The sequence below is a fragment of the Phascolarctos cinereus genome, unplaced genomic scaffold (genome assembly GCF_003287225.1).
Source record: "Phascolarctos cinereus isolate Bilbo 61053 unplaced genomic scaffold, phaCin_HiC Scaffold_4;HRSCAF=312, whole genome shotgun sequence".
In the NCBI taxonomy this organism is placed as follows: Eukaryota; Metazoa; Chordata; class Mammalia; order Diprotodontia; family Phascolarctidae; genus Phascolarctos; species Phascolarctos cinereus.
Window position 1 is genome coordinate 718,696,650 of NW_027555847.1, and position 15,392 is coordinate 718,712,041.

General features: G+C 50.5%; 1 protein-coding gene and 1 pseudogene across 1 annotated transcript; one reads left to right on the forward strand and one right to left on the reverse strand.

The window, feature by feature from the left end:
* Positions 1-78: 78 nt before the first annotated feature.
* Positions 79-9,506, reverse strand: OSM (oncostatin M). Its single transcript, XM_020996718.2, has 3 exons — positions 7,504-9,506; positions 4,966-5,081; positions 79-1,486 (listed from the first exon to the last, which is right to left on the reverse strand). Exons 1-3 carry the CDS (start codon positions 7,535-7,537, stop codon positions 1,016-1,018), a joined length of 621 nt encoding a protein of 206 aa, XP_020852377.1. The 5' UTR covers positions 7,538-9,506; the 3' UTR covers positions 79-1,015.
* A 1,030-nt stretch (positions 9,507-10,536) lies between these two features.
* LOC110215304 (puromycin-sensitive aminopeptidase pseudogene) overlaps positions 10,537-15,392 on the forward strand; it is a 58,889-nt pseudogene continuing 54,033 nt past the window's right edge.

Below are 15,392 nucleotides of genomic sequence, written 5' to 3' on the forward strand. Positions count from 1 at the left end.
GAGCCCATTCTGACTCTGTGGGCCTTAATCACAATCCCTCCCCTTCCCTCCTGCCAATAGACAGACACACACAACAGCTTTAGAAAAATAAGTGAGTTTTAAATACATCAGATATCAATACCATACTGTTAAATACATGTCTAATAAATAAATATAAATAGAAACTTGATAAATTATTCTCTGTGCCCTCAGGGATGGGCAGGAATGGGAGGGGGTCTTGGATCCCAGGGAATCATCCCTGGGGGACACTTGCTGTCCAGCAGCAGTTTCTCCCCAAGTGGCAAAATTTCTGTCTCAGTGAGTCATTGTTGTAGGGGGCAAACCATTGGCACAGAATAAGGTTGGCCCACGTCACCAGGGGAGGTGACCCCTTTGTTGCCCTGGGAGTCGTCTCCAGTATCTGTTGGGAGGTAAGGGAGTGAGAGGCGGGAAGACTAGCTCCTTAGCACAAGGCTCCTACTGGCCATATACTTTCCTGACTCCCCCCATGCCCAAACCATCCACCCCAGCCCTCAAAAAAGGAAAACTCTTAGGGGCCAGGGGGAGGTGGGAAAGGCAAAGTCAGGGAAGAAGGAATGGAGCTAAGGCCCCCAGAAGAGAGGGTAAGGGGGTGGGGGTGGGAACAAGTCAGGCACTGGGCCCTGAGTCAATCCTTGTCATCAGACCCCTGAATCAATGGAAAGTCGGCCTCTGATTCACGAAGAGTCACAGGGCATTGAGCTCTGCTGGCCCCATGACCTGAATGGACAGCCCCGAAGGAGTAGAGAAGGCCTGGGGGAGGGCATTCAGCCCAATAATAGCACTATATCAATCAGTCTTTGGGGAGATGTCAGGAATCCCCCCTCCTGTTAAAGTGCACCATTTCTAAGCCCAGAGTGGAAACCGGCAGAAAGGCGGATAAGCAGGTGAGCCCTTGGGCCCACGCCTCCATCTCCCTCATTCTTCAGGCGGCCCAGCAGAGATCTCTGGTGCCACTTCCTGCAGGCTGACGTAGTACCATGCCCCTGGGGTTGAGTCAGCCTGCCCTGACCTTCCTCCTTTGGCCAAGCAGGACATTGAGAAGGGAACGTCTATTCCTATTTCTCTGCCCAGGGCTAGGACCCCACGTTTCTAGCACCTTTCCCACAGCCTCCATGAAGCGCTGGTAGCTCTGTATGACCTTACATCTCTCTAGTTTCCATGAGAAACTTCCCACGGTTGGAGTTGGGGACAGGGTCCTTTTGCTTCCAGGAGCAGGACAGGCAGTCGGAGCCGGGGGCAGTTTCTGAAGCATGCAGCAGACGTTGTTATCGATGCCTTGAAGGTAGATGTTCATTGCCTCGAAGACGGGTTCCTTGAGTATCTGTACAACGTGGCGCAGGTTCTGACTCACAGTCTGAAGGAAGGTGACTGGAGGTAAGTCCTTAAGGGTTTCCGTCACGAGGAAGTCCGAGCTCCTTTTGCAGGTATCATTGAGATGTGGTAAGTTAAGGCCTTGGTCAGTCATCTGAGGAAGAAAGAGATGGGCGTTGGGGACCTCTAGAAGCAAGACCTCCCAGCTCTGTTCAACCTAGGGTAGAGGTTCCCCGAATGATGGGGGGTCCAGTCCTAGACAGATGGAACGGGGACATCTGAGAGAGATTTGAGGGATCAGCTGGGCCAAATTTCCTTGTGGGACAGGGCAGGAAATTGAGGCCCAGAATCACGGAATGTCAGAGTGAGCAGAGGCCATTAGGGTAGCCAGGAGCTGATCCAAAATTCCTTCTCCAATGCTTTCCAGACTTTTCCTGAAGTCTTCCATTTATGGGGAGCTCTCTGCCTTCTAAGGCAGCCCATCTCCCTATGGGACAGTTTCACTGAGCCCTCGTCTCCCTGCAGACAGACAGCTCGGGTCCCCAGAGGAAACTTCCCAAGCTCTTGGGGAATTGTAAGCTTCCCCACAGGAATCATCTAGGCTTATAATCCTGGAGGTGGGAAAGAGCCCAGAGGCATCTACTCTGATGCTTCCATTTTATGAATGAGGAGGATTTCATGGGATCATAGATCTGGATTGGGAAGGGACCTCAGAGGAGGAACCACGGGCCAGGAGATGAAGAGGTAGGGAGGAAGGGCCAGAGGTGGGATTTGAACCTGGCTCCTCTGGCTCCAGAGGCAGGATGAGCCATATCCAGAAGGAGGAGGTGGAGGAAGTGGGAATATTTAGGCTGGAGAATGGAAGCCTGGGAGGGCTTGGAAGCAGGACTGACTTGCTTCTGCTTGGCCCAAGAGGGCAGAGCTTGGGTAAGAAAGAGGTAGATCTCTGCTTGATGTAAGCATTTATTAAGGCCTTATTGAGGACAGCTGGGTGGCACAGTGTATACAGCACAGGCCCTGGAGTCAGGAGGCCCTGAGTTCAAACCCAGCCTCAGACACTTACTAGCTATTTGACCCTGGGCAAGTCACTTAACCCCGATTGCCCCCCCCCCAAAACAGCTTTACTGTATGCCAAGCTTTGTACTAAGTGCTGGGTATACAAAGTAGGCCCTGCCCTGAAAGAGCTGGCATTCCAATGGGAAGATAGCATGCAAACAGCTAGGTACAGACGAGATAGAGAAGAAGGAAAATAGTGGAGAGAGTGTGCCAGGCCTGGAGTCAGGAAGACTCCTAATCCTGAATTCAAATCTGGCCTCAGACACTGACTGGCTGGGTGACCCTGGGCAAGTCACTTCACCTTTTGGCCTCAGTTTGCTTATCTGTAAAATGGAGAAGGAAATGGCAAACCACTGCAGGATCTGTGCCAAGAAAACCCCAAATGGGGTCATGAAGAGTCAGATGCGGATGAAAGTGATTGAAGGCACTGCACCGGAGAGAAAGGTGTGTGAAGACTGGAAAGGTAGGAAGGAGCCGGCTTGGGAAGGGCTTTGAGTGAATGCCAAGCAGAAGACTTTGCATTGGGTCCTGCAGGTGGTCACTTAGGGCTTTAAAGAAAATTGCTTTGATGACGGATGGAAGACAGACTAGAGCAGGGAGAGAGGCGTGCTGAAGGGAGACCGCGCAGGTTATCGCAATCATCCTGCAGAAGGAGGATGAGTGAAGACAAGAGGAAGGCTAGGAGAGGCGCAGAGAGGGTAGAAACATTCTTCAGTGACAGTTCAGCTGAGGATAAGGATGTCACCGAGGGTTGAGCCTGGGTCACTAGGAGGAGGGCGGTGCCCTCTACTGTGAAGAAAGCCGGGAAGAGGGGGGAAGATGAGCCCTAGTTTGCACGGGTTGAGTTAGAGGTGCCTGAGATGTCCACCAGACAGGCAGTGACGGGAGACCGCAGTTCAGGAGGAAGAGAAGAATCCATCGGAACCAATAAGTCACCGTGTTATAGGTGGAGAAGAGCGGAGAGCCCATGGTAGAGCCTTGGGGGACATCCCTAGGTAGTGGGTGGGAAGTGTCCTACTCCAGACATTTCCTTAACTGTATGACCCTGGGTGCATCATGTAACTCCCCTCAACCTCAGTTTGCTCATCTGTAAAATGGGAATAAGAGCAGAACCTGTCTTCTAGAGTTGTGTGTGTGTGTGTGTGTGTGTGTGTGTATGTAGCTAGCTATGATGATGACAGACAAGGGTAATGATGTCACACACTATAAATTTGGTATTGTTACAGCTAGCAGAGATCTCAGAGGGCATTAAGTCCAATTTCTTCATTTGACAGATAAAGAAACTGAGGCTAAGAAAAGAGGAGGGATTCCACAGAATCCATCGTGTCTATGATGTCCCCGCCAAAGGGTCAATCAGCCTCTGCTTGAAGCCACCTAGATACAGGGAGCTCACTACCTCCCCAGGTAGCCCATCCCACTTCAAAGTTCTTGTTAGGAGGTTTTTCCAAACCCACGGAGGCTGGCCTCTGACCTCATCATTGCACTGACAGCAGTGCTTTCTTAACTGCCCAGTCCAAGGGCCTCTCCTCACTCCGCGTCCTCCCTGACCTCTCTGCTGCTGTCGGCACAGCCAGTCACCCTCCTCTCCTGGGCATTCTCTCTTCTGCTACTTCATGGCCCTGCTATCTGGTTCTCCTCCTCCCCCTCTGACCACTTCTGCTCAGTCTCCCTTGCTAGGTCTTTATTCAATGAGCCACATTTTTATACTGGTGAGACAAGGACTTCATGGGCATCAAAATCAACCTTATGGAGGAAATAAAAGGAGGAAAGAAGACCCAAGTGCAGGCAAAAATGTGTGGGGAAGTGCCTCAGTTTCCTCATCTGTAAAGTGAAGGGGTTGGGGCACAATAGGGGCCTGGAGTCAGGAAGACTCATTTTCCTGAGTTCAAATCTAGCCTCAGCCACCTCCTAGCTGTGTGACCCTGGGCAAGTCACGTCACCCTGTCTGCCTCAGTTTCCTCACTTGTAAAAGGAGCTGGAGAAGGAAATGGCAAACCACTGCAGTATGTTTACTGAGAAAACCCTACAACGGGGTCACAGAGAGTCAGACTTGATTGAAAAATGATTCAACAATAAGAAAAAAAATTAAGGGGTCTGGTCTTGAAGGATGCTTCCATCTACAAATTTATGATCCTTTGATATCCCCTCCCTTGTTCCTTGCACTGATTGGGAGCCATGCCTAAAGCCATCATCCTCACTCAGCATTATCATAGCTAATGTTTAAATGACCGCGTTAGCATCTCCAAAGCAATATATGTGCACGTGCGTATGTATACAGACGTATCTATGTTACATGTGCATCAAATATTACTTGATTCTCACAACTTTGGGAAGTAGGTGTTGTCATCCTCATGTTACAGATGAGGAAAGTGAGGCTAAGAGAGGTTAAGTGACTCGCCCAGGGTCACATACAGCTAAGGACCTGTCAGAGGCAGGATTTGAATTCAGGACCTCCTAACTTCAAGGCCAATGTTCTACCCACTACACCCAGCTGACCATCCCTCAGCACAACAGGGGAGCCTTAATAGACTAAAATGGTGAAGGTCATTTGGGGACAGGGATGGGGCAGGCACTTACGAAGGAATTCAAGAAATCTCTCTTTGCCATGTTCTTCAGTTGAGAGAGGAGGATCTCGTAGGCAGGGCAAGTGATTCCGGCCGCTGGGCACAGCCACAAAAGACCACAGGTCAAGCCTGGAGCAGGAGAGAGCGGGGGACACCATGGTTGGGGGGAGGAGGAGGACCTGAGGGGACCAGCTTGGTCCTGGGATGGAAGGGTCCCAGTCACGGAATGGAAATAAATCAGTGCTGGAAGGAAATTGCCTCATTTTGGAGAGGGAGAAACCAAGGCCCATAGAAAGGAGGTGACTTACCCAGGGTCACCTGGGTTTCAATCAGTGGGCCCAGGGCTACATCTCAGCTTTGCCACTTTCTAGCTGCATGACTCCCAAGTGAAGGGATCGGGCTAGATGTTCTTTGGAGCCTGTCAGGGTTGGGGGGGGGCAGGATTCTCACTCAGGTCCTCAGGCTGTAAGGCAGGGCTCTGGCCCTTATTTCCAGGGGGGATTTCTAGCTTGTCTTCTGCCCATCCCCATGACCTCCGGGTGTCTGTCCCTTTCTCCCAGCTGGATTAGGAGAGAGGCGGCATCCTCCAGGTAATCTCGGAGGGGGGGAGGAGAGCAGAGGCAGGGTCCCGGAAGGGCTGCCGAGGTTAGTTGCTGGTGGGACCAGCCCAAAGCAGTTTCAATTTACTTCTACAGTACAGAACTAGTAATTAGGGGGACTGGATTCAAATCTTGCCTCAGACTCATCACCTAACCACTCTGTGCCTCAGTTTCCCCATCTGTAAAATGAGGGGCAGGGATCTGACCTCTAAGGTTCCTTTCAGCTCTGTCTATGACAAATGGGAAGCAGGTCCAGTAGAAGCCCCATGAGGTCTGGCATCAGAAGACCTAGGGTCAAGTATGGCTTCTGCTACTTTCTAGCTGTGTGACCTCAGGCAGGTCACTTCCCTGCTGTGTCTGGGCCTCAGTTTTCTTCTCCGCCACAGACAACACGACTTCGGAGCTTTTCAGATCTTATCACTTGGGTTCCCACCTACCCACCCAGGAGGAGATGGGGTCTGGGGCCCAGCAGGGGAGGCTGGAGCCAAGCCCAGGGCTGAGCCAGCAGGGGGAGGGGAGCAGTTACCGCTCCTAGCCCGGGTGCCAAGCACTGGGCAACCACATGGTCGGAAGGGACTGGTTTCGCAACGAGAGGAAAGTGGCGACAGCTGCTTCTTCATTTCCTAAGAACTCGCTGGGTCCCAATGCGCTGCAGCCGCAGCCAGGGCGGGCGCCGGGGAGCCCAGCCTCCCAAGCGCATCCCTGACCTGGGCCTGGCCGGTGCCTCGCCTGCCCTGGGCATCCGCCACAGGGGGGCTGAGACCATGGGCACGCGTGTAAGTCTGAGTACACGGTGTGTGCGCACCTGCTCTGCCGTCACGTATGAACTTCGGGGCCTGGGGGGAGGAGGGGCGCAGCGGACGGGGCAGGGGCGGGGTAGGAGCCTTGCCCTCCTTTGTTCAAAGAGAAGGGGAGAGCTAGCTCCTCCGGAGGGCTGCCCTGAATCGTGCTCAGCTGTGTGTCTTTGGGTCTGCCCGAGAAGAGAGACCCTGTGTGAGGCAGGGCCCGAGAACGTGTGGTCACCTGTGTCTGTCTCTTGCAGCTTCTGGGCAGGTGCTCATGTGTGTCTGGCTGTGGACTTGGATCTGGAGGGCCTGGATGGGAATCCAGCCTTGGAAACTAACTGACTGTGCGACCCTGGGTGAATCATTTCATTTCTCTGGGGCTCAAAGTAATAGGCCCTTTGTGACATGCCCACACCGATGAAATCACAGGTCCTAGATCCAGGGACACGAGAATTAGATGAGGTAATGTGCAATATAGGTGAGAGCAGGGTATTCCCACTAAGTGGGCAGAGTTGTGTAAAACCTAAAACCCTTTACAAGTAGCAGCAAATATGACTATGCGATTGTGCTGTTGGGTTGTGCATGTGGGGTTGGGTCATGCATGGAATTATGCATGTGTTGGTGCAGTTGGGTATGTGACAAGCCGTCAGGGGCCAGGACCCCGGCTTCCTGCAGTTTCCACCCACCCCAGCACCAACAGGAGAGGCCCTCAGCCAGCCAGAGAGGGTTCAGTAGCTGCCTAAGCCCCGGCCCCCACCTTCCTCCTTCCCAGGGCCATGTCCATGCCTCAGCCACACATCTGGACCAGTCCAGTGGAGAATCCTTCCCTCCCTCCTGCTGCCCTGCTCCCTTAGATACCCCCCACATCTCTTCACCCAGCCCTGCCCCATCCCTCGGTCCAAACCTGCCTTCACCATGAGCCTTTTACAAATCAGCCTCACCCTACCAGGGCATCCCCTTGGGCCTTCAGCTGATGCCTCTGTATCGTAGGACTCGGGGATCGCTTGTCCCATTCAATCAGCTGGCCCACAGGATGCCTTCTAAGCGGCTTCTTGAACAAAGTGTCTGAGTCTGAGGGGTGCCTGCGGCTTCTCATCTCCGCCCCCCCCCAGTCCCCGCAGTCTGGCTGCCTGCCTGAGTGAATGGGGTATGGGAGGAAGTACATACCGAAAAGAGAGCTCAGTCTGAGCCGTGCCCACATACTGGGTGCCGGCAGCTGGAGCGGGGCCTCCCTCGTCAGAGCCACCTCTACACTGAAGGCCTTGTGGACCGAGGGCCACTTTATCCTCCCCCGACCGGCCAGCACCTCCCAGGATGGGGGTGGGGGCAGCTCTTCTGGGAACACGACCCCGAAAACTAGTGGGTCCGGGCGGAGTCAATGGGCGGTCGCTTCTCTGACCCTGGGCGCCTCCTAGAATTCTTCGAATTCAACCATCTTTGAGGTTAAGCCGTCTTCCCCCCAGGGTGTCACGGCACCCACACCCACGGGGGACAGGGAGGGGGTGTCCCTCCCTCCAGAAGGGGGAGATGCTGGGTCAGGCCCCCCACTTCCCCACCCTGGAGTCTGTGGTCACCCAGACCATCAGCTGTTTTGCCAGGACATCCTAGGAGGGGGGGCCCAAGGTTGTGGTTTGTGGGGAGAGGGAAGGGGCCCCGAGGTGGGGTGGGGGTTGGGGTAGGGGGTGGAGAGGAAGCCATCGCTCTACTCTGGCTCCCAACCCGCCACCACTCTTGGGACATCTGTATGTGGAAACCACCAGCCTTCTGGGCACAGAGCCAGGTGCTAGACAAGTCCCCTCCACTTGGCGCTAGGGTCCTAAGGTCTTGGCCCTCAGCACTTAGCATTCCCCAGCGGTACCCGCTGGTCATATTCCTCCTTCTGCCTTTCTATCCCCCCTGCTTGGGTCCCTTCCTTCCATCCACCTCCTTCTCTAGACCCTCTTGGGACAGAACATCTTCACAGCCAAACCGCTAAGCCAGCAGCCAGAAGCCAGAAGCCCTGCCTACCTTCCAGTCATGACACCAGGGTCTTGGGTGACCTTGAGGAAGTGGTTTACCTTCTTTCTGCCTCTTCTTTATCCATGAAAAGCAAAATAGCAACCCTTGCCTGGTAGCCTTTATGGGTGCTTGGGAGGATGTAGAGTCGCCCTTTAATAACTCATTAACAAGCTTAAAACGGGGGTCGTAGGGGGAGCTGGGCACAGCGGGGAGAAGGCTGGCTCAGTCCTCCCAGGAGGGAGGCCGTGACTCACAGGGCCTTGGTTTCACTTTCTCCGAATGAGAATCCTTGAGCGCATGGAGTTCCATCACACTTTTCAAAGAATCTTCCTGTCATATCTTAACCGAAAACCGCCCGAGAATGAAGGCAGCTTCCTTCCCTCCACTCAGAAATCAGGGGGCTGGACTAGGTAAGCTCTACAGCCCTGGCCCCTCCTGGTGTTCTACGTTATTGCACTCAGCTCAACTCAAATATTTCTCTGGCGTGCCTCCTGTGGGCCAAGCACTGTGCTAGGCACTGAGGGGATGACAAAGGGAAACCCCCCTGTCCTCAGGGAGCTCACATTTGAGGGGAGCTCAGGAGTCAATATGAAGAGAGAGCAGGCGTCTTCAATCCAGGCCTGTGATTCTATCCATATGAGGAACTCCCAGTATGGAAAACTTTATCCAATGGTGCACAGCAGAAAATCATTTGCAGTATAAGGTCGGAAAGAGTTTGCTAGAGCACTGAGAGATTGATCTGACCAGGTCACCCAGGCAGCTGGTGGGCAACCTGGATGCCGATGGCATCAGACCAGTCCTATGTTTACAGTGCCCTCTCACTTACAAAGTAAATACAGGATTCTTTGAGGGGCTGAGAAAAAACACTAAAATTCTAGGTTCCGAGGTACCTCCCAGCTCTGACATTCCCTGTTCTACAGCCCCTCCCAATCCTAAGATTCTCTGTTCTAAGGCCCCTTATAGCTCTGACATTCCTATTCTAAGGCCCTCCCAGCTCTGACATTTCCTGTTCTAAGGCCCTCCCAGCTCTGACATTCCCTGTTCTATGGCCCCTCCCAGCTGTGACATTCCCTGTTCTATGGCCCCTCCCAGCTCTGACATTCCTATTCTAAGGCCCTCCCAGCTCTGACATTTCCTGTTCTAAGGCCCTCCCAGCTCTGACATTCCCTGTTCTATGGCCCCTCCCAGTTGTGACATTCCCGGTTCTAAGGCCCCTCCCAGCTGTGACATTTCCCTGTTCTATGGCCCCTCCCAGCTCTGACATTCCCTGTTCTATGGCCCCTCCCAGCTCTGACATTCCCTGTTCTATGGCCCCTCCCAGCTCTGACATTCCCTGTTCTATGGCCCCTCTCAGCTGTGACATTCCCTGTTCTCAGGCCCCTCCCAGATGTGACATTCCCTGTTCTATGGCCCCTCCCAGCTGTGACATTCCCTGTTCTATGGCCCCTCCCAATCCTAAGATTCTCTGTTCTAAGGCCCCTTATAGCTCTGACATTCCTATTCTAAGGCCCCTCCCAGCCCTGACATCCTGTCCTATAGACTATGTCCTCTTCCCCTTTGTCTGGCCATGGTTCCTACCTTCCAACTTCTCTGTCATCTCAGAGTAGAATTCGCAAGTCCTAAAATCAGACTATCAGAGTGGGAAGGGATCAATAATCATAAATTCACAATTACTTGTTGCTCGATGGACCACAGGGGTAGGCTAATCCCACCTTCCTCCCACGCCCAGAGTTGTTGCAGTGGGTGTCAGGGAGCTGAGGGGTTTCCTCAGCTATTCCCCGGGGCCTCGGGGGGCTGTGAGGGAGGGTCAGGGCTCTGTGGTGTTGGTTTGGGAGGCTTGGGGGAGGGCACCATTGACTCCAGACGCGAGGAAAGATGAAGATGGCCACTGAGGATGTCCCCCTACCCTCCTGCTGAGGTGCGGAGCCAGAGAAGGCCAGGCCAGATGGGAGCATATTCCAAGGCCAAAGACTGATGCAGTCCCCAGGTCCCCCACCAAAGATGCCAACTAAACAGTGATGGGGGGTCCTGTGAACAGCGTGGGATCCTCGCCAAGCACCCCATGCATCATGCAGGGGATGCATCAGCACTTCCAGTGAGGTCAAAGGCCCGGTGACGTCCTCCCAATAGCAGCCGCAATTAAAGGAACAGGTTGCAACACAGGCCTGGTCCCTGGTATAAATAGAGCCCCAAGTGACCGCAATGCCCCAGCCTTTCTCCATCTTCCTGGACAACGTCAGCTGGGCCCTCGTGACTTGGGGAGAGGAACTGAGGTGAGGGAGGGACTTCGGAGCCATCCGGGTTTCTTAGAACCGCCCTTCTTGGGCCCGTGCCTCATGGACTTCCAAGGGTGGCATCCCGCTAAGCCCAGTCATAGGCAGGATGGTGAGGTCATTGGTGCGGTCAGTATCTGCAGGCATCGGCAAGATGCCAGAGGGTCCTCCTTTCCTTCGTAAAGATGAGTGAAAATGACTTATGTGCAGGAGCTTACCCGCGAAAATAGGCAAACCGGATCCACATGTAGACCGATTATAAAACACAATCTGGCAAAAGGGGCACTCAGAGAGACTGCCAGTGCCCAGCAGAGGCATTGCATGGGTGGGGCCAGTCACCAGACCTCACCAGGGTTTGTTCTTCTGCCTCTAAAAGAGGTTCACGGCTCACCTACCTACCCCCCAGAGTCATTCTGTGGACCAGGAAAACATTAGGTAATGTCAGCTTCCTCTATGGGGTAGACAGGATGAGTTTGCAGAAAACCGGTCAGTGCCAAAGGCCAAAAGAACTCGCGATGGGGCTGGTACGTTCATTGATGTGAAGAGGACTGCAAGTCACTTGTCCTTTGCCTCGTCTCCATCTCTGAAGAGGCAAGGAACCTGTCTCTGGAGCCAGAAGACCAGGACTTGAGTCTCAGCTTTGTACCAATTCACCAGGCACCCTTGGACAAATGACCTCTCTGTACCTTTAATATCTTCATCTATAAAATGGGAATATGAGAGGGAAACAGCTTTTGATGAGACTACATTGCAAAAGATGAGGACTTTTTTCTGAAAGATATGAATATAAATGTAATAGACAGGCATACCTCATTTTATTGTACTTTGCAGATATGGCATTTTTTTAAAAAACAAACTGAAGATTTATGGCAATCATGCATTGAACAAGTCTATTGGTGCCATTTCCCCAACAACATGTGCTCATATAGTGTCTCTGTGTCATATTTTGGTAATTCTCACAATATTTCAAACTTTTTCACTACTATTGTATCTGTTACGGTGATCTGTGATCAGTGATCAGTGATCTTTGATGTTACTATCAGAAATGTTTTGGAGTACCATGAACCTCACCTATATAAGGAAGCAAACTTAATTGATAAATACTGTGTGTGTTCTGATTGGCTGTTCCCCCATCTCTCTCTCTCTCTCTCTCTCTCTCTCTCTCTCTCTCTCTCTCTCTCTCTCTCTCTCTCTCTCTCTCTCTCTCTCCCTCCCTCCCTCTCCACCCACTTTGGGCCTCCCTATTCCCCGAGACACACCAATCTTGAAGAATATCACATAAAGTTAGTTGATAAAGCAGTAGCAGGTTTTGCAAGGATTGACTCTGATTTTGAAAGTTCTGCTGTGAGTAAAATGCTATCAAACAACATCGCATGCTACCGAGAAATCCCTTATAAAAGGAGGAGCCAATCAATGCAGTAAACTTCACACCACAGTCCCCCCAACCTTCAGCAACCACCCTCTTGATCAGTCACAGCAGCCATTCCAGCACTGACACAAGAGTCTCCTTCAGTGAAAAGCTTACAACTCACTGAAGGCTCAGATGATGGGTAGCTTTATTTCCAGCAATAAATTATTTTTTAATTTAGGCATGTACTTTCTTTTAGACACAACACTATTGCACACTCAGACTATAGTATAGTGTAAACATAGCTTTTATGTGTACTGGGAAACCTAAACATTTCTGCGACTTGTGTTGTTGCGATATTCAGTTGATTGCAACAGCCTGGAACCAAATTGTGATATCTCCAAGATATGCCTGTATATAATAACATTGTTGCTGTTGTTTCTCATCCTTTGTTTTGGAAGAGGACCAGTGGCATCATGGATGATGTCTTGACTTACTCATGAAATTGGACTTAAGTGAGGCAGAGTTGTTCAGTCTCAGCCTCATTCTCTCTTCCTGAATCATCAAAGTCCAGGGACAGAATAAAAGTCAAGACAACTAGAGAGGGCCCAAGATGCAGCAGATGACCTTGGCGTCTTTGATGGCTGGCCAAGTTTTAAGCACTCCCCAGCGCCTGCTTCAGCCGCCTTCATGGCTACTGGAGCAAATTGTTCTCCTCTGCCCATTTCACCCAGGGAAGTCTTCACAAGCTTGGGGTAGACACCCCCTCAACTCAGCAATGGGTGTGAGATCTCTCAGTTCCCCTCACCCCGGTTGAGGACGTCTGCTGAGACTGTTTACTGGGGTGTGGTCTCTGCACATGCTACAGATTCTTGGAGCCACAGGGGACAGTTAGGTGACAAGTGGAAGAGCAGCACTGAAAAGGCTCAGCAGCCCTCATACCAGAGGTATTAGCCCTCTCTGAATACCCCATATAATATACATCTATAACATACGACATATGTTTTTGTATATTTGTGTATGTGTGTGCATGTGTGTGTGTGTATACACATACACACAGGATAAAGGTGGGAATATGAACTAGGAAGGTGAAAGGCAACAATCTTCCCTTCTTTGCTTAGTTCTGATGTGCAACTTTATCACTTCACCAACTAGAGAGAATTTTAAGTTAGCCTTATGGTCTCAGCCTCTGCACAGCTCCTGGAGAGGGGGGGGAGGAGATTGGACAGAATCCCTGATTTGAATTTGTGGAACCTGGGATCCCCATTAGAGTTTAATGAACCACAAGGAATTTCTAATCCTGAGTCACACAGTTGTCTGGGACCATGGACTTTTAATCAGGATCAGATACAAGAAGTCCTAAGAACCGACTTAATCTTAGCCTTTATGTCAGCTGCCCTTAGCTGATATGGGATGATGGCTCATAGCCTCAGCAACTCATTAAAGAGCTGACAGCTTGAATTTGTTAGAAATGGCTTTCTAGTGACTGCACCTTACCAAATGCAAGCTGAGAGGAAGCAGGGGGAAGGGAAGGGCAAACATTTATTAAGTTCCTACGATGTGCCAGGCATCATGCTTTTACAAACAGCATGTCATTTGATCATTTAATGGCTGAGAGCTTAGAAGATGACACTGAATGAATGAATGAAAAAGGTTTTGTTTTCTGCATATGAAAGCACCAGAGATACAAATAGAAAAGCGAGACATTTTCTGCTCACAAGGAGCTCCCATTCTAATGAGACAGACAACATGTAAATGCATAAATATATACAGGATACATACAACATGATGCCACATCCAGAAACGGGCCAGCCAGCAGAGATGATAAGCTTACCAGAGAACAAAGATGGCACCCATCACAGACCAGCAGGGATCAATATAATCACATTTGACAATGTGAGACGTGTGCATAGTCAATATGTGGGTGCCTTCCGCGTGTATTCCTTGGTCACATGGGCTCCTGGAATGTGTCCCTTCATGAATTTCTCTGTGTAACGTGTGTTTTCTCTATGCGGCCTCTATGAATGTTTTCTGTGGGTCCTCCTTTACTATTATTATAGTAGACACGAGGATAATATATCCCACGTGTTTATGGAGTGATCTTCTCATGCCACTTTATTTGCCATTCTATTGGATTAAATGCCTTTCACTTGGAATGAAGGTGTCCTCTAGCTGGCTTTTCAAAATAAATATGTCAATGGGGGGAAGGGAGAGGGGTTTTGAGTGAGTGCTAATGTTAAAATGCTCCAAACAGAGAAGAGTTCTTCTTAGAAGTCAGCACAAGAGAAGTGACGGTACGAGAATATGAACGCCTGCCAGCTTTACTCAGCTGGTGTACGGATCATGTGATATAATGGACATGAAAGAACTCTAGTGTGCTTACTGCCCAAGAACTAAAAAAGAAAAGTGCAATATTGTGGCTGGGGGTGGGGGGTGGGGGTGGAGTGGGGGCAGAAAACCTCAAGTGTTCACCCAGCAAAGAGGATAAATGCATACACCTGAGAGGACCCAGATGAAACCCTGGTGGAGAATACCCCAGAGTGATCTGGCTGGGGCAGTGAGAAATTCTACCCCCTTCCATGATACCAAAGCCACAGAATTATAGAACATCAGAACTAGACGAAACTATGGAAAAGAGAGTATCAGAGCTGGGAGGGGCCTTAGAACAGGGAATGTCAGAGGGAAGAGGGGCCTTAGAATAGAGAAAGTCAGAGGGGAAAGACTTTAGAAATAGACTGCTGACAGAACTTCAGAGTCTGAAGGGACTCAAAAACCACTGAGTCCACCTAAAAATAATTTCATCTATAATATGCCTAACATAATGCCCAATAATATGGCCAATATGTCCAAAATCATACAGGCTTTGCTTAAATACTTCCAAGGAGGGGGGAGTTACTGCCTCTTACTTCCAGAGGAATCTTATTCCACTTTCAAACTATTCTAATTATTAGGAAATTTTTCTGAAAACAATATGGGTTTGAGAACTGACTGGCATCCTGGGATTCCCATCTCAACCCTGAAAGTGATTCAAGGACCAAGAGAAGTTAAAAAACAAAAGGTCTGCTTTTTTCCCAACTTCCCCTCCTTTGCCTTTACAGTAACAGACTCTCAGATACACTTCTTGCTTCCCTTGTCTAAACATTTTCTGCATCCTGATTTTTGCATCAGACATGAAGAAGCTAGGATTTATCTAAAGATAGACATAAATTTACATTAGGGCAAAAATCTGAACCTCTGCCTGAATGCTAGGAATTTACCTAACTGGGGGCTTTGAGCTATTGTTATTGAACTATTGACTTTCTGCTTATTATATAAACTCCATAAAGCATCAGAAGAAGGGACTATATTAACACGAGAGGAAACAGGTTATTATACTGCTACTAAGCTAAAAAAAATGAACTAATTGCTGTAACAGTAGGTGGCTGATTAAATCTCCG